The sequence below is a fragment of the Coenobita brevimanus genome, chromosome 100, assembly GCF_032717465.1.
Source record: "Coenobita brevimanus isolate Jiangsu-jjx chromosome 100, ASM3271746v2, whole genome shotgun sequence".
In the NCBI taxonomy this organism is placed as follows: Eukaryota; Metazoa; Arthropoda; class Malacostraca; order Decapoda; family Coenobitidae; genus Coenobita; species Coenobita brevimanus.
In genome coordinates, this window is record NC_137053.1 from 53,588,715 (window position 1) to 53,609,134 (window position 20,420).

At 41.6% G+C, this 20,420-nt stretch overlaps 1 protein-coding gene across 1 annotated transcript in view; it reads right to left on the minus strand.

Annotated features, from left to right (window-relative positions):
• LOC145414591 (sodium channel protein 1 brain-like) overlaps positions 1-20,420 on the minus strand; it is a 1,229,691-nt gene that overhangs the window by 176,545 nt on the left and 1,032,726 nt on the right. The window contains exons 31-32 of the mRNA XM_080284113.1: positions 10,887-10,922; positions 8,652-8,854 (exon numbers count right to left, since the gene is read on the minus strand). Of these exons, the coding sequence (XP_080140239.1) occupies positions 8,652-8,854; positions 10,887-10,922 (239 nt within the window). The remainder of the gene's footprint in view (positions 1-8,651; positions 8,855-10,886; positions 10,923-20,420) is intronic.

The following is a 20,420-nucleotide window of genomic DNA, read 5'->3' on the forward strand; positions in this document are numbered from 1 at the left end:
CCAGAGGAAGAAACGAACAGAATTGATGAGGAGGTAACGTCACCAAGGAAGGTGCGGTATGTTGACGTGTTCAGTGAGTGAAATAATGCTTATGTCACCTATATTATTGTTTGAAAATCAATATACTGTATTCTTGTACTAGATATAAATTCATATCAAATGAACAAATATCTACCTATTCTGAGTAGTATGCAAAACCTCTACCACAGAAAATGCGACAGCCGCAGCACGGCTCCAGAGAACAAGGTCAATCAATCAATTCCTGTGGCATCCCATGGGATGGATAGGGCCTCGATGAACTCTCTCCACCAATATTTGTCTCTTGCCATCTCCTTCAGGTCCCAGCAACATTTCTTTCCTGCTTCTCTTTTCATTGTCCTCAACCAGGTTTCCCTCGGCTTACCTCTGCCTCTTCTTCCCCTAGCAGTCCACTCTGTCACATCCCATATTAAACTGTCTTCTTTTCTATATACAGTATGTTCCCCAGCCATTTCCAGCGAGACAGTCTCACATATTCATCAACTGGTTCAACTCTCGTCATACGCCTTACTCTTTCATTTGTAACTCTGTCATGCCACTTTACCCCAGGAATCCTTCTCAGTATTTTATTCTCAAATCCTAATACTTTCTGATCTGATGCAATTGCACAGTACCATGACTCATGCCCATAAATTAAAACTGGTCTAACCATGGACTTGTAAATTTTTACTTTAATATGTACCAAAAGCATATTATTATTCCAAATGGATTTCAACATCCCAACAGCTCACCAAGCCAATCTAATCCTCTCCTCAATTTTATTGTTTAATGATCCATTTGATGATACAATTGTTCTCAAATATTCAAAATTTTTTACATTCTTCAACACATTATTCCCAATTACACAATTGATTTGGTTCACCACGTTCATATTAATCATTTCAGTCTTTCCATTATTTATTACCAATCCCACTTTTTCTCCTTCCTCAACCAGACAATCAAGCACCCTCTGCATCTCATAAATACTTCTGCAAATCAGTACAATATCATCAGCATAGTCCAAATCCATCAGCCTCTTATTTTCTTGCCAGTTACTTCCTGCACTTGTTCTCATAACAACGTTTCTCATAACATAATCCATAAACAAAACAAATGGCAAAGGCGAAAGAACTGCTCCTTGAATCACTCCTGATCTAACTTCAAATGGATCACTCAAAGAACCACCCACAATTACCTTACAAAAACCAAGACTCAGTGCTTTGAGGTCACTTGCCCATACAACATTCGGACACAACAAAGAAACCACCACCACAGTATACAAACAATACATACGTTCAGTGATGAACTATGCAAGCCCTGCCTGGGCTTCTAACCTCACCAAAACACACTACAACACTCTACAGACCATATAGAACAAGGCCCTAAAAATAATCACTGGCTGCACAGCTACTACACCCACAGACCACCTACATCAAGAAACCAAAGTCCTCAAAGTCAAGGATCACCTAGACATGAGAGGCACCCAGTTTCTTGCTGCAGCTTCCATAAACCCACAACATCCACTACAGTACATGGCAGCACATCCACCCACACCACGGAACATCAAAACAACACCCAGCACACGATACCATACACAAATACTGTCATCTCTCCCCTCTCGCCCACCTCAGACCAGCTTCCAGAAGCATATCCACACTTAGATCACTCGCTGCTTCATTCAGTCACTTAAAGACAACACACAGCTGCATGCACGGCCTCCTGACATCCACCCTTCTGAATCCTATCTTCCTTGTGAGGACAGAGTCCACCTGGCCAGGCTGAGATGTGGGCACCATCCAGCCCTCTTAAGCTACCAGAACAGGCTGGATGACTCCATTGCTGATGCCTGTCCAGGATGCAACACAGCACCCCATATTATTAAGCACATTATGGAAGACTGCATTGCGCACAATCACCTACGCCAACAACACAACATACACTCTTTGAGAGCTCTGTGGGAAAGCCTGGTCTCAGCCGTGGCCTTCCTAAGGGACTCGGGGCTGTTCGGCCAGACTGCCTAGGGAACAACTACAACTACCTTACAAAAAGTACCTCCATGCAGGCTTTTAATAATATTTACAAACTTTTCTGGTATACCATAGAATCTAATGATTTTCAATGTTGCTCCATGTGAAATACTATCAAAAGCCTTTTCAAAATCCACAAAACACATACAGTAAATCCTCATGGGAGAGAGATAGTAGTAGAATGGATGTGGAAGATGTGTAGATTGGCCTGGGAGGAAGGTAGAGTCCCAGAGGATTGGAAGTCAGGTACAATTGTTCCCCTGTACAAAGGAAAAGGGGAAAAAGAAGTGTGTGGTAATCATAGGGGCATTTGCCTTCTTAGTGTAACAGGAAAAGTATATGGTAGGATACTTATTGACAGAGTTAGGGAAATAACAGAGGAATTAGTCGGAGAAGAACACGGAGGTTTTGGGAAGGGAAGAGGTTGTGTAGATCATATATTCATTCTTAGATCCTTAGCAGAAAAGTTCCTAGAGAAGGGAAAGAAGTTGTACACAGTCTTCATGGATTTGGAGAATGCATATGGCTGGGTGGATAGACAAGGATTGTGGAAAGTATCAAGACTATATGAAGTAGATGGGAAATTGTTGAATGCTGTGAAGAGTATGTTTGAGGGTGCCAAGGCTGCAGCGTGTGTGGATGGTGAACTGAGTGAATTTTTCTATTTGAAGGTTTGATTGAAACAAGGATGCGTCATGTCTTCATGGTCATTCAGTCTGTATATGGATGGGGTTATAAAAGAGATACAAGGTAGGGCAGTGGATGTTGGAGTGGCCCTAGTGAGAGAGGGCAGTGTTTGGAAACTCCCTGTACTGTTGTTTGCAGATGATACTGTATTGCTAAGTGAAGACGAAGAGGAGCTGCAAGGCTTGGTGGATGAGTTTGGGACAATGTAAGAAACAGAATCTAAAGGTGAATGTAGGGAAGAGTAAAGTTATGGTCTTCAGGAGAAGTGAAGTTAGTGAATGTACAGTGACACTGGATGGGGAGGAAATGGAGAATGTGAGTGAATTTAAGTACTTGGGTAGAGTGAAGAGTAAGGATGGAAATTTGGAGGGTGAAGTGCCTGAAAGGGTGCAGCTGGAAAGAAAGGTTACTGGCTCCTTGAAAGCAGTGATAAGAAACAGGAAAGTGAGCATGGAAGTGAAAAAGCTACTACACAACAGTATTGTTGGAAGTGAAAAAGCTACTAGACAACAGTACTGTTATACCAACTCTAACATATGGAAGTGAAGCTTGGACCTTGTTGGAGGGAGAGAAGTCAAGAGTGAGAGCAGTGGAAATGAGTTATTTGAGAGGAGCATATGGAGTCGCATGGAGAGACAGGCTGACAAATGAGGAAGTGAAGGATCAGTGTGGTATGGATGTGGATGCGACACAAGCATTAGGAGAAACACATTAAGGTGGTTTGGCCATGTGGAGAGGATGGAGAATGGGAGACTGATGAGGAGAGTGTATGTGAGTGAGGTAGAGGGAGGGAGAGGGAGGGAGAGGCCGAGGATGAGATGGAGGGATGGAGTGGAGGGGTATATGAGAGAGGGGGTGTGAGATGGGAGCGGGGCAGTGAAATGGCAGGGGACAGAGCAACATGCAGGCAATTTGATTGTGGCCACCCCTTACGGGATTAAGGCATCTGGACATAGATAGACAGACAGACAAAAAAAAACTATCTGCACTGTAAATCGATATTTATACAAAACAAAAGTCCGTCAAGGCGAGTTGTTAGGCTAGAGGCAAAACACTTCTGCTAACTATGAAATTTTTGCTCTGAATCCTGATTTTCTAGAGGCAAAACACTTCTGCTAACTAAGAAATTTTTGCTCTGAATCCTGATTTTCTAGAGGCAAAACACTTCTGCTAACTAAGAAATTTTTGCTCTGAATCCTGATTTTCTAGAGGCAAAACACTTCTGCTAACTAAGAAATTTTTGCTCTGAATCCTGATTTTCTAGAAGCAAAACACTTCTGCTAACTAAGAAATCTTTGCTCTAAATCCTGATTTTCTATTAATAATTAAATTAAGCACAAACTTTTGACTGAATTTCAAATAATTAGGTGTGCAAACAAATATGGTGATAAAGATTAAAATATTTTCCAATTACAATTGCCAATTCCATCCAAGATCGAGATCACATTCGATGATTGTTTGTATCCCGATCAGCTGATTAGTGGGTGGCCAATGACAGCAGATATTACCCCTTTAGATCATCAGGACGCCTTGACAGACTTTTATTTTGCATAAATATCTGAGTACAAAAAAAAATGTATCTGCATTGTAAATCGATATTTATTACAAAAGAAAAGTCAGTCAACACAAGTTGTTAGGCTAGAGGCAAAACACTTAGGCTAACTTTAGGAAATTTTTGCTCTGAATCCTGATTTTCTATCTATCTATCTATATACCTAGGCTGCTTCCCCCAATGAAAGGGAGGTAGCCGAGACAGGACGACTCACCCTCCATTAACTCATCCATTCAAGCACATTCATTCGCATCTTAGCTCCAAAGGGGAGAACGGACAGATCCTCACCTCATCACACCGCACAAGGGTCAACTGCGCAATGCAATCAGTGACATCCGCAGCAGGGCCCGACAGCAGAACTGGTTTACCCCTGCCACATCATAACAGACCCATCCCCTTACCCGCACCTGACCTGACTAGCTGATCAGACCAAATGCGGGAGAATATTCCCTCAGGGCTGCGTCATCACTTATTCATTCACAATTTCTCTCCATTTATTTCTGTCATGCACAACCACTCTTCCTTGCTCAACAGACATCCCTCTCGCACCCAGCGCTCTCTTCACACTGTCAATCCATCCTATTCGTGGTCTTCCTCTCAGCCTTACACCTCTCACATCAGATCTAGTTATCTTTTTCACCAATCGTTCATTATCCATTCTCTCCATATGCCCAAACCATTGCAACACCCTCTGCTCAACTCTACCAGCCATCTCCCGAACAACTCCAGTTCTCCTTCGCACTTCATCATTTCGCACTCGATCCATATGCGTCACTCCACACATACTCCTCAGACATCTCATCTCCATTACATTCAAACTTTTCCTCTCTGCTACACCCATATTCCATGTTTCAGCCCCATATAATGCAGTCGGTACCACAACACCCTCATACAGCCTTCTCTTTACATCCATTCTAAGCAAACGACATCTAAACACTTTTTTCATTCCTCCCAGCACCTTTCCTACTTCATTTATTCTAAACTTCACTTCTGCATCTATTCTTCCATCCACAGCAACATGTGACCCTAGATATTTAAAACAATCTACCTCCTCAAGCAACTCACCATTCAAAACAATATTCATCCCCCTACCATCTATCAACCTCGTACACTTCATCACTTTACTCTTATTCTCATTTACTTTCAATTTCCTCCTTTCACACACCCTTCCAAACTCCTCTACCAACTGTCTCAATCTCTCCTCTGAATCAGTCACCAGTGCAGTATCATCTGCAAACAGCAGCTGCTTCAGATTCAACTCTCCACCATCAACATTTACCAGACTCAGACCACCTAAAACTCTTGCATTCACCTCCCTTACAACACCATCCATGTAAATATTAAACAACCAAGGCGACATCACACATCCCTGTCGCAGCCCCACTCTCACGGGAAACCAATCACTCACAGCATTTCCCACTCTTACACACGCTCTACTATTTACATAAAAACTTTTCACCCCTTTTAGTAACCTACCATCAAGTCCATACAATCTTAAAACAGTTCTATTAATCATTAAATTAAGCACAAACATTTTACCAAATTTCAAAAAATTAAGTGTGCAAACCTATATGGTGATAAAGATTAAAATATTTTCCAATTAAAATTGCTGATCCGGTCCAAGATTGCGTGTTTGTATCTCGGTCAGCTGATCAGTGGTTGGCTGACCTTGTGGTGCTCCATTCCTTGCTCAGTTTCCTCTCTTTCCTCAGCTTTCTGATCTTCTTCTATCATACCCTCCACATTCTCGTCAACAACTGTCTAAACAACCATTCTTAAGGTTGTAGCTAGCAAAATACAGCTATTGTGTCAGTTATTATTATTGTTATTGTGCCAGTGTTATCATTTTATGTTACTGTGTATGTTAGTTATGTTGGTATAGGTAGCCTACATTCCAGAATGCATTAGATTATCGGAATAATTGCCAGACAATATTGGAGAATTCGGACAAAGTATGAGTAATAGTCCAGGGAACGGTATGTGGGGCCAGACTTTTACATTCCCAGACTGGTCTACTCCCCCATTCAGTCCGGCAAATTGAGGGTTGAGTATATATATATATATATATATATATATATATATATCTATCTATCTATCTATCTATCTATTGCCAGACGCCTCAATCCCGTTTAGGGTGGCCACAAACAAATCGCCTCCAAGTCGCCCTGTCCCCCGCCATTTCACTCCCCTGCTCCCAACTCACACCCCCCTCTCTCATATACCTCTCCACCCCATCTCTCCATCTCATCCTCGGCCTCCCCCTCCCTCTTTCCCCCTCCACCTCACTCACATACACTCTCTTCGTCAGTCTTTCACCCTCCATCCTCTCCACATATATATATATATATATATATAAAACCCTCTCTTCCTTCCTTTCTTTTCTGTCTTTCCTTCATTCTTTCCTCTTCCTTCTGCCTACGAGTGACTTTACACTTCCTCTTCTGTCATTCTTTCTATTATTATTTCCTTTTCCTTCTGCCTATGGGTGACCGTGCACTGAGAGACAAGGCAAATGGTTTCCTGTTCACTAGGAAACCATTTACTACACTGGGTGGTAACCATATAACCAAATTATGACACCTGGTGGTTTAGTGGGTATGGTAATTAAGGAGCTCCAATCGGACTGAGCCTGTGAAAGTTTATATCCAAGACGTGATTGGGGTTTATTGCTCATGTAGTGCCACTCAGGGATAAGTTTGGCTGGTCACTCTCATTTTAAATGTCAGGACCAACTTGCCTTGCCTCGGGCTCCTACACTTCTCATTGGGCGACATAGGATTGGATGATTGATGGATGGATATTAGTCAACATGGTAGAACGCGGCAGTATATTACTGTATAGTTTTTTATTTCTACAACCATTTCAATATTAGCTACAATAGGTCGGATGGATGGACGGATTGGTGCGGTGGGCCGGTTGGCTGGGGTGGGTGAGCAGGGTTGGGATGATGGGCAGGTGGAGTGGGTGGGAGGGTGAGTGTGGTGGGGCAGGGTGGGTGAAATGGTGGGAGGGTGGATGTGGTGGGGCATCATGGATGGGTGAGTGGGTGACCTGGATGGGAAGGCGAGTGTGGGTGAGTGGGTCAGGATGGGTGGATGGATGGGTAGGGTAGGTGGGTTGGTGGGTGGAAAAGTTTGTTGGTTGGTTGGGTTGTGGAAAAATAGGTCCATGGGGAATATATCCTTTGGGAAATGGGCTCAAGTAGGAACATATGTTCAGTTAAGATGGGACCATGGGGGGGTCTTCTCTCACAGGTGGGGTGGCCATCCAGGGTCCCAATTCAATGCCACTATGCATGATCACAGGGTTTTACCCCGCCAACATCAGGTACCCCTGCTAGTTGAGCTTAGAAGAAATCACTCTGAATGAGGGGGCCCCAAAATAACTGGAAACAAGATATAGTACCAACATCAGATGATATGAAACACATATACATCATACATACATCATCTAATCCTTTGCTGCTCCATGAGGAGCATAAGAGCCTTAGTCCTGACAATGAAGATAAGAGTGACCAGCTTCACTCTTCCCTGAGTGGCATTACGTGAGCAATAAATTCAAACCATCCCATGGATATAAACCTACACGGGCTGAATCCAGCTGGAGCACCTTAATTACCTACTAAACAACCAGGCCCCATAGCTTGGTTATATACTCTAGTTATCACCATCACTCCATCATCATCCAATCCTACATTGCCCCATGAGGAGTGTAGGAGCCCGGGGCTAGGCAAGTTGGTCCTGACATTTAAGATGAGAGTGACCAGCCTCACTCATCCCTGAATGGCATCACATGAGCAATAACCCCAACCACCCCTTGGATATAAATCTTCACCTGCTCAATCTGACTGGAGAGCCACAATTACCCACTAAACCACCAGCCGCCATAATTTGGTTATGTGGTTACCACCCAGCGTAGTAAATGGTTTCCTGATGTACAGGAAACCATTCGGCCTGTCATTCAGTGTAGAGTCACCCATAGGCAGAAGGCATAGTAAATGGTTTCCTGGTGTACAAGAAACCATTTGGCTTGTCTCACAGTGTAGAGTCACCTAATTGGAAAAAATATATAGTTTGTCAGAATGCCAACTAACCAATGCATATTAAATGGTAGGAAATCCAGTTCTGTCCTCTGTAACTTTCAGCTTTACTAACTACAATGTGAAAATTTAAAACATCATCAAAAATCACAATCTTGAAGACGTTACTTGTAATCAAGAAGGCAAAGCTTCTGTGAGACAGGCTACTACAAATGGAGTACAGTATTCTATCTGCAATATTAAAGATGCACATTTTTACCAAGGGTGTATTCTACCCATGGAAAAATGATCTACAGAGGAATGAATTCACACATGTGAGACAAATTACCTGAATAGGAGCATCATGCTGTTTCCAAATGTCTCAAAATTGACTAAGTCATCTAGTGCACCCTTCCGCTGGACATGGCCAAATACTGCCATTCCGATGATGGCGTAGATGAAGGTGATGAGGAACAGAAGTGCCCCAATGTTGAACAGTGCAGGCAGCGAAACAATCAGTGCAAATAACAGCTTTCGAATCCCCTTGGCTGCCTGCAATGACACCAGGAGGTCTCAGTTTCTTCAACACTCAAGGGAATCATCAGGTATCAGGCAGTGATCCAGCACCATCACTAGATATATCCATTAAGTTAATGTTGGGGGAGGGGAAGTTGGCTGGGAGCCTGCTGCTCTTTTTTGTTTGTTATTAGGGGATGGCCAAAAATACTAGCAATTGCAACAATATACAGTGACTGCTACCTTGACAAAACCTACTTTGTACATACAGTATCATGAGAGAAAATATATGAAGGTTCATAAATGTTACTTACTAATGTAAACACAGCTACTTGCTGACATTTAAGAAACAACCACAGATATATATAAAAAGGTTTGAAGGTAAAATTGGCACTTATTTTGTATAATGAGAAGTAATCATTGCATAAAGAAGATTCACATGCTCATTAGCTAGTCTAGTGGACATCCCCTTGTAAAAACAGAGCCTCCAAAATTAATTTTAAAATCAATAATGTAATGATAAAATAAAGACATCTATGTTAAAACTAGGGAATGTTTAGGATAAATTTCTGTGTAGTAATGCTTTGTGTTATTTTTAATTTTGTGGATGACAAACTTATAATAGACAGAAAATCATAATATCAAGTTTTGGATGCAGTAAGTAGGTGCATAATTGAAGGTCAATAGTTAAACAAGTTTGGACACTGTATATTATTTCAGTATGACCTTTTCTTAGTGCTTCCAAACATTAAGTTAAACTGTGGCACCACTTTCAAACTGCATTACTGTAACTGGGAGGTACTAACTGATATTGTGTGTGTGTGTGTGTGTGTGTGTGTGTGTGTGTGTGTGTGTGTGTGTGTGTGTGTGTGTGTCACAAATCCTTAATAGAAAGCCAATACAGATTTCAGTAGTTGCAAAACAATAAAGCAATGTTTTGGTTACTCCTCAAAGTCAAGACTGGATCACACACAACAGACATACACTTCATAAATAAACAATATTTGTAACACAGTGCTGTGACTGCAAAATAATTATAAACAGATAAATCACAAGGATCATACAGCTTCTTCAGAAAATATCACAGTACAGTTTGAGCCTGTGATACTTCTACAGAATGATGTATTTGCCATGTGGGTTTATTCATACTTTACTTAAATTCCTGTTAATTTAGTGCTTCACATGTGCTTTGGCTGAGTGCTGAAGCTGTGTGTGTGACAGTACAGGTGTATACAGGTGTGGTAAAGGTGTAGGAACACAAAAAGCCGTTCTAGTGTCTGTGTATTGAGTCGGCAATGTGCTGCTGAGAACTACATAAATATCTGGCTTAAATCAGACTCTCATTGAAAGGAAACTAAAACAGACACTATAACAGGATTCATCATGAGAGACTGAAATGAAAGAAAAAGGAAGATGAATTTACAAGACAAACCATTTACAACTGCTGCACTTAAAACTACCTTTTCTATTTACGAAAAAAAATCCTTATTAGCCGAAGAATGTACTAACCAGGAAAAAATTCACTGAAACTATGACTTGATTTATTAAGGTAATGAGGATATAATGACTTCGTCTACATTTACTTAACTATTTATATTCTTCCATGCACGGTTTTACTGACTTGTGATTTATTGATTGTGTGCCAAAATGTAGTACAATGGTGATCCAAGGATATGTCTGGCTGGACCAGCATATTCTTGGATGATGATCTAATAACTCTCTTTACATTATTAAGCCCATTGGGAAGGTGTTCTATACTGATAACTAAAGGAGCATCAAATGCAATTTATCATACACACTCTGACATGTATGAAGCATCTTAATGGTTTACAATAGTATAAGTGTACAATACACTGCTGAACTAATATTTGTGGACTGCATAATTTTTAAGGGTTTGATCTGACCACTACAAAATGCTGGGCACATCAACACTGTCCGTCTGGGCGTGCTCTTGAGGGGAGGGGGGATAATCCAAGAAAAATACAGCTTAAAAAGAAAACGTATGGTTGCAAAGTGGAAGGTGCAATATTGCAAGTGGTTCTGGACATTAACATATATTAAGGGCTACCTGACCGAAGAAGGAGTTTCGGCCGTTCACCGTCGGCTGTTGGGAATAAGGAGGTTAAAAGGACGTTCCACAACTGTTCTTTAACACAAATTCTTGGTACTGTACTAATCACGAGTGTAAAAAGCAAACCATTAGCAGGTACTAACTACTGTGTATATTTGCTTGCTTGATTGGTACTGTACCTAATTGAACCTGAAAAGCAAGGTCACTAATCTCTTAATGATTTATATGAACTGTGGAGCTTCACAAACAGAATGCTATACATAAATTATGGGTCTTTTTCTGACATCACGTTTGTGTGTTAGTGTCTGCAAATGGTTTAACATACTGGACAGTGTACATCCTATTCTACTATTTTTTTTAGCACGTAATTAATTCTGGCGGATTTTATGGACATAAGAGACCAAGAAGTCTTTGTATCCAAAGCTTCAAGTACTGTAATGTAGTGCGGCTTGTTCCAATAATGAGTACTGCATGCACCATGTTTTTCAGCTGAAATAATGGTGGGTGAGTATGTATATATATATATACATATATATATATATATATATATATATATATATATATATATATATATATATATATATATATATATACACACACGCACTGGATAAAGAATATTCCAATTTACTTGTAGAAAGTCTAGATATTGTCTAGGACAGCTGTATAGTATTGCATATACTGGCAATCTGAATTCAATGGATATTTTTGAGGACTGACTTTTTTTTTTTTTTTTTTTTTTTTTTTTTTTTTAAATATTATATACCTTAAAAGGAAATCTCCAGTTAAAGCAGGACATAAGATGCAACAGGAGATACTAAGGAAGATCCACAGAAGAGGATGAAGGGGTTCTAGCCCCACAAGTGAGAGATGGGTTTCAGAAATCAAAATATACAGGATGCAGAATGGAACCAAACAAATATATGCCAACTGGGTCTCCGCTTCATTCCTCCCCTTGGTAAAGAGTATTGCATTATCAATGGTTGCTATCTAGTTCATGATCCTATTCTGCCATCTAATAATGAGACTTATCATTTGGCTATAGTGTGAAGTGTTGATGAGAAACTGAACTTTATCTACTCTGTTGCAAAGTCATGGTAACAAAATACAGTGCATATGTAGTAAGGCAACACAACATAAAAAGGCAGATACTATATCTGTATTAAAAACTGACAACAGGCTACTTTCTTATTACAGTACCGTATTTCTATAGCACAAGTGCAGCATGTCCCGTTCCCTTTGTAAAGGGTTTTCAAAGCACGTCATATGCAAACATATTCTGGGATCATATCTTTAAAAAAATAAATAAATAAATAAATAAATAATAAGCTGGCATGATTTGCCCATCCCAGTGTGTAACTGAACAAAAGGAAGTACACAGCACTGGAAACTGTTTTCACATGATGAACAAATCTGAAAAGCATGCCTTAGCTTTGATATTAATATTGGTACTTCCTCATGCTGCAAAAGCAGGACACTATGGGATGCAAGTGCAGTTGTCACTGACAATGGACCATGAATCACTCAAAACAGAAGATTTTATTATTTCTGAGTAGGACAGAATCTTTTTTAGTACTCAAAAGAGGGGGGAAAAAACAGAAGCAATGGTTACTCTAAAGACTAATTTTCTGAGCAACAGACAACAGCTGAGTGTTCTGCAGGCTTGGTCAGCAGGATCCTCTGAAAAGCTTATTATCTAGACCTATCTTGGATTATATAAATTATAAATTATTAAATGACTTATCTTTAAATGAATTTTATGTGATCTTGGAAATCTCAGCCTGCTGACAATTTTAATGTCTAAAGACTGCCTTTGCTTACTCTTGCATTTTGCATGCCTGATTACTTCAGCTCTTGGGGAAAGCATCACATTACCCTGCCATTTCCAAACACCATATTTATATGACATGAATGATGTTTAGAATACAAGGTACTCATCAACAATCCCTACCTGAAGCCATGAGCAGTGATCCATCACTATTCCTAAATTTACCTAAACTGTCTAACTGCTGATAAGAGACTGAGGTAATGTTCCCCCATTCTTGTCCCAACTGTGTTATATCCCGTACTGCATTTATGACTGTTTTTTACCCTAGTGTAATACTGAAGAACTAGCTCTGTCTGGTACACCCTCCTGCAGCAATAAAAAAACTCCAGATTCAATCACTATGGCTTCGTATGAATCTACAAAATTGTGCACATATGTAATTTTCAGTTCCACTTCCTATTTCTGTATGTCATCAGAAAACAAAAACTGTAAGTAAATATGAAAGAAAATTGGAAGTTTTTAATACTTCAAAATACACTGTTAAAAATAAAAAAACTACAAACTGCTGGCCTCAACATGGAAAGTTCTCGAAAGATAATAAACATGAAAAAATGTAATTTTATTAAATCATTGTAGTAGGTGGCGACCATCATCCACTCACTTGATGTAGTGCTGCCTGCTTCTTCCTTAGCCTTTATAATTCTTTTTCTGTGCCTGCCATCCTCTCTTCCTATTTCTCCCATCTTTCCAGTCACTTCTTATTCCTTTACATTGAGTGACAAGCCAAATGGTTTCCTGTAAGCCAAGAAACCATTTACAACGTTGGGTGGTAACCATATAACCAAACCATACGTGCTCCCTACGTGTCAATAAAGTGGTTTGGTGGAGGGTTAGTGCCCCTCCCCGTAAAACAAATAACTCAAAGTCAAATGGCCACTCCTTGCAGGATTATGGTGTCTGGTAATAGATAGATAGATAGATTCTCTAATATCACAAAACGAGAAAACACTGCATCAGTAAATCTGCATGTTGAAACCAGAATTACAAAATAATGGTGGGTTTTAGAATACCATAAAAACCTATATTTGCTGACTGGAAGGGTGCCATGCCTTAAAAGCTACTTATCCCATGTGAGGTCCCAAATAGGCTCCCAGTACTTTGATTTGCTCATTAGAGACCAAGAATATCATCAAAGAAATATGTCAGTAAGGCACAATCACCACAGGAACCTACTCTGGGGATGGGATATGTGAGTACAACCTAGCTCCTTCCTGCTGGTGCATTGTGTTGCTCAGTTGTTTCCCGACAAAGCCATCCCATATACTGTACCCATGTGAAAGATATGTGGAGATGCTAAGGAGATGTGCAGCAGGGAAGAGGGAGGCTAAGGATTATGGAGGGCATCAGTATGGCACTACATCCTTCAAGTCAATAAATGCAGAGTTTATTCTAAAATCTGTCATTTTACTGGCCTCTCAGAAATGATGCCTCAAAGGCTATGAATGCTACCTGATGGAGGAGGTTCACATAGATGAAACAATAAAAAAGGAAGAGAAAAAAAATTTCCTTCATGACATCTTCTCTATCCCCCCCCCCCCCTTTCCCCCTACCGTATTTGTTGAGGAGTGGATGAAGGCAATTCAGTTTTGAATTGAACAACATATGCCACCTGATTACACAGATGGGCATTGATTGATAAATAGTGAATCAATCTCAAACAGGACAAGGTTTCTTACACTCTGGCGATATCCAAAATGCACAGGAATTAACCTGACTGACTCACAGAATTAACAATGCTTGTACTTGACATAATGAATGGTGACTGCAATTAAACAAAAACTGGGATCTTCCAAGGTTTAGGTCAGAATGACAGGCTAATTTTTGAGAAAATTATTTCTGAAGTCAACATAGGGAGGAATTTAGTCAATCTTCCAGACTAAAACATGTTCAGGAACTTTTGTAGGAACCACTTAGGGGTAAGCATAAGAGGTGAGGGCCATATGTTAAAGAAGCCACTGTTCATGTGCAAAATTGTCCATTCTGTAATATGTTAAACCCCAGTATCAATGAGGGCTTTAAAAGTGGAGGAATTTGTGTGAAAAAATCCTGGATGGAGGGTTTGCACAAAAAATAATTTGCCAGATTATCTAGGAATAACTGGCAGCACATGGATTTAATGTTTCTAGCTTGCATGAATCTGCTGAAGGATTATGAGTAGATGTTATATAAAACCTCTAAGCATGAAGAGTCAATGAAGTCTACAGAGTGCTAATGAATGAAGTGTCAAAATGGTGTGGGAGGAGGGGAGTGCATCAAGGGTACCACAGTTGTAGGTCTATGCACTATGGTTAAGAGGGCCAAAGTGGTGCTAGAGGTAGCAGGTGGCCTCAAAATCTCTAACTGATTCTCTACTCTCAATAGTGTCCTGCTGTTGGGAGGTAAAGGTAAAGGTGGGAGCATACATCATGAGGCGCTTAGCCGTGGTGCCCATCTCTGTAACATAGGCCTTTGAGCCTGTAGTGGGTTATTCACCCAATATCCTGGGACACAAGGCCACTGCATCTTCCAGGTCACCACAGTTACCTCCCCTAAGTGTTACCCTAGGTATTCATATTACCTACCAACCTACAAAGGGTGGTTGAACACCTGAGTCAAGTGACCCCAGCTGTCCGCATCAGAATTCGAACATCGGTGCAAACAGGCTGGCAGCTTCGCAGTCAGTGATGCTAACCACTCAGCCACCGTGGGAGGGGAACAGATATAAGGAGGCTTAGGCATTCCAGCTGACTGCAAAGGCACCTGGTGTTTCCATCTGAGAATGTTCTGAGACAGACACAAAAAAGGGAAACTTTGGCAATGAGTCTCAGTGCAAAGAGATCTACTGAGAAAGGTGGCTGAGCACAATGAAAGAAAAAGACTATCTACTGTGGAGGTGGACTTAGGCCTAAGGGTTCAACAGTGAGCATATAACCAGATGTTTTTCATTCCTGGGAGATGGGTGATTCATACATGAATGTTGAACTGATGGGCCAAGCAGAAATCCTCTGTCAAATGAAGAGGAGAGTTGGAGACTGGGAAGTTCCTTGTTCCAGACTACGAAAGCCTCCATTGTTGAGTCTATCCTAAAGACATGAGATCTGTTTAGGAGTCTACGACCGTGTTGTGAGAGGAACTGTCTGATACTGGGAGCTCTTTTAGAGTGGAATCCTCAACCCCCCTCTGAGGCATCTGTCAAGATAGCTAGATCCAGAGGGCAGGGGGGGGGGGAGGGTGACAAGAGAACTATAGTACTGCTCTTTACACATCATGGTTTCACCACTTCTGAATCTGAGTATCTCTTTATTGAAGTAAGAATAGGTAGCTGAATGTTTCTGTGCTTTGATCTAAATATGTTGCTTCCTGTATGGGTTCTTGTTGTGGCTGTTATTAACTCCACTTTGGCTGAGCAACCCTGTCAATCACAAGCATGCAACTGCTTCCACGGAGCCATCCCACAGGTACTGTGTAGGTATTTGGCACCCTGTTGTGGTAAACAGCACCTCAACAGGGTTGAACCAGGGCCCTTCCCATGGCAAGGTGCAGAGAAATATAGGGAGGTTTGGCTCCCAGGTAGAAGATGTAGCTGCTCCATCCAGCATGCAGGGCACAAGCACATGTAGGCTGACCTTCAGCACCTCCTGCAAAGACCAGGATCCGGTGGAGAGTATGACCATGTAGTAGACCTGAGGCAAAAAATCTGAGGACTCATACTAGCATCCAGGATGACAAAAGACGGCCTCCAGCCTGAGCGGTGCAGCAAACTCAAGCACAAACCCAGAGGAGGGTGGGTCCAACCAAGAGACAGTCCTCTCTTATGGACATCTGGATGTTTCATAGTTGACTTGTGGGAATAAGAAAATCCAAGTGAAAAGCTAAGTCAGGGAAACAGTATGACTCCTCCAACTATCCCATATTAGTTGACAGTAACTGCAGATTAATGCCAATGGTGGAAAGTAATGACTGTTGACCAATGGAATCTATTACAAAGGTATTTATGTCCCTCCATCAGGGTGGGAGACGTCGAGATCTGGGGCATTTTCAGGATTAAAGCACCCTCATTCGTAGCATGAAGAGTGAATAACACAAAACTTGTGCTCATAAGTTTACAAGTTACTATGCCTCTCTCTGTATGTGAAAACTTGCTGAGTCATGATTCAGCTTAGGGGAGTATTAACTCAAGCTTGGTGCCGCTGTTGTAGACAGCTATCGTTCTTTTCATATAGCTATCAACAATGGTGTTCCTCAGGGTTCTGTCCTATCATCAACTTTCTTCCTTTTATTCATCAATGATCTTCTAAGCTGTACATCTAACCCTATCCACTCGTACGTTGATGATTTCACCCTTCACCTTTCCATTTGGTTCCTGCAACGTCCATCTCAGCAGTTACTTCAACAAACAAGGGATGAGGCTGTGGCACACCTAATGTCTGACTTGGCTCATATCTCTGGCTGGGGCAAAAATAATCTTGTTTTTAATGCATCAAAGACTCAGTTTTTACACCTATCAACCCGACAAAAACTTCCACAGGAGTACCCACTAATGTTTAATAATATCCAGCTCAATCCTGCATCATCCATGAACATGCTTGGGGTTTCATTCACTTGGGACTTACCTTGGACAGATCATATTGTATCTCTTGTGAAATCTGCTTGCAAGAGATTAGGTATGCTAAGCCAACTCCGTACCTTCTTTACCCATGCACAGTTGTTGACTTTATACACAGGTTTTATTCGCCCCTGTGTAGAGTACAATTCTCATGTGTGGGGAGGCTCCCCACATACAGCTCTTCTCAATAGGGTGGAGTCAAAGGCTTTTGTCTCATTAACTCTCCTCCTCTTACTGGCTCCCTTCAACCTCTGTCACTTCGCTGCACTGCTGCCTCTTTATCTCTTTTCTATTGCCACTCTGAACTGTCTGCCTGCATCACTCCACCTCTATGATGGGTGCGTAGCACCCATCTAGCAACAAACTCTCCCTTTTCTGTCCAACTCTCTAATGCAAGAGTTAATTGTTGCTCCCAGGCCTTCATTTATGCAACAGGTCAACTCTGGAACTGCTTCCCTCTGTCTATAATTCCTACTTCCTGTTCTCCAGTCTTTCAAATGCAGTGTGCCCAGGCATCTCAAAATGAACGGATCTTGAATTTGGCTCTCTTTTGTACTGCTTTTGTTTTTTTCTTGGAAGGAACTCTTTTGCAGGCTCGTAGCCTTTAGTTCCTTCGTCCTCGCATTAGAGAGAGAGAGAGAGAGAGAGAGAGAGAGAGAGAGAGCTGCTCAGACACTGTACTTGGTGGGTGGGTGGATGGGATGCTGGTTTTCCTGAAGGACAAGGTATATTAAGGTTAAACCTTCATGTATGCAGCCAAAGTTAATACATCAAACATGGGTAGTAAACTGTAACTCCCCTGAAGGGCTAGCCCTCTATTATGAGGCAATTATTTCCGGGGAAGGGATGGCCCTCCATGGGAAGTTCTGAACCATTTGGGAGATTACTCTCCTGGGAGGCTGTTGATCCTGAGGGGGATGCAGACCCCTACAGGGTAAAGGAGAATCCCTGGGAGATAGGGAAGAGCATACTCACATATGCACATGTGCCTTGAGGAAGTGTGACAAAAACATTCAGTACTTTTAAGAACACATCATTACATCATTAATAATTACAATCCATGGCTAGAGACAGCTCTATGTTACTAGTAACCCTCATATGCCATGGAACTGTCAGGCTACATGTACTTGAACAGCTGACAGCAGTAAAATCAAATATGGCCACCAGCATAAACAAAACAACAAGGGGGGTTCATCAAGAATACTCCCCCAGTATCCCTGCTTGTCGCAAAAGACGACTAAAAGGGTTGGCGGAGGGTTAGTGCCCCTCCCTGGAAAACAAACAAGAAGCCTCGGACAAGGACTGACCAAACAATGACGACCCAGGACCGGACAAAGGACTTGGTAATGGGTACATGGAATGTAAGAGGAGCGAATGATGAGATGAAAGAGAGAGAGATTGTCCAGGTGCTTGAGGGTGCGAAAGTGGATGTATGTGGAATAACTGAAACAAAATGGAGAGGAGAAAGTGTGAGAGAATGGGAGTATGCATGGGGTATATGTGCACCAGTAGATGAGAATGAGAGGGCAAAGGAAGGAGTATGTATAGTTATGGGTAAAAGATGGAAGAAGAGCATAAGACAGTATGGATCAGTTGGGACAAGGATTGTGTGGGTAAAGCTGAAAGTTGGAATACAAATCTGGGCGATTGTGTGTGTGTATGCGCCAACGCAAAATCGTGCTAGAAGAGTGAGAGAAGAGTTCTGGACAAATGTAGAAGTGTGCATGGAAAAGTTTGGAAGGAATGAGAGAGTGTTTTTGATCGGTGATAAGAATGGTAAAGTTGGGAATGTGAAGGTGGATGGAATAGTTGCTGAGTGGGGTGTGCCTGCTGAGAGAGATGAGAATGGGAGTGCATTAGTGGACATTTGTGCTAGGAGGGGGTTGGTGATAGCCAATACCCTCTTCAGGCATAAAATGATCCACAGGTATACATGGCGAGTGATGAGAAGGGTGGGTGGTGAACTGAATGAAAGGAAGACAATGATTGATTATGTGTGTGTGGATGAAAGGATGCAAAGATGTGTAATGGATGCAAGAGCTTATAGAGGTTGGGGGAGTGGACTTTCTGACCACTACTTGGTGGTGGCCAGAATTAGGATTCAAGTAAGATGGAGGAACAGAAGAAGGGAAAGATGAGAGGAAGGAGTAGTTGCAAGGAGAGTGGAAAGGTTACAAGAGGATGAGAAAAAGGTATAGTATAAGAGAGAAGTGGAGGAACGATTGGGCAAATATGAATTGGAGCAGATGGGAGATGTGGAAGGTGTGTGTAGGATATTTACAGAAGAAATATGTGCACCATGTGATGTGGTGTGTGGAAGGAAGAGAAGACGGAGGGGGGTGCAAGGAACAGCGTGGTGGAATGAAGAGGTGAGACAGGCTGTGGCACCAAAGAAGAAAGCATACAATGAATGGATGAGAAATAGGGGCGTGGAAGAAGTTGAGAGGTGGAAGAGAGAGTTATATGTAGAAAGAAAGAGAGGTGAAAAGATTAGTAAGAGAGAGTAAGAAGAGAGTGGATGAGGAATTTGGAAGGAATTTGAGTGTAAAGCGAAGGGACTGTAAGAAAATGTTCTGGAAAGAGGTGAAAAGAGTAAGACAGGGTGGAAGTGAAGTTAGCAGGGGAGTGAAAGATAAAAATGGTAGGTAACTAGTGGAGAAGGGAGAAATAGTGAGCAGATGGGGAGAACACTTTAAGGATTTGTTGAACATAGAGGATGGAAGTAATGCGAGTATAAGTGGCTGGGGAATGGCTGGGAGAAGGAGGGAGGTGAGAAGACAGGAAGAAATCAGTAGGATAGAAGTTGTGGAAGCAATGAAGAAAGTTAAATCGGGGAAAGCCCCAGGAATTGATGGAGTGTGTGGTGAAATGTTGAAGCATGGGGGAGAGATAGTAGCAGAATGGATGTGGAAGATATGCAGATTGGCCTGGGAGGAAGGTAGAGTCCCGGAGGATTGGAAGTTAGGTATAATTATTCCCTTGTACAAAGGAAAAGGGGAAAAAGAAGTGTGTGGTAATCATAGGGGCATTTGTCTTCTTAGTATAATAGGAAAAGTGTATGGTAGGATACTTATTGACAGAGTTAGAGAAAGAACAGAGAAATTATTTGGAGAAGAACAGG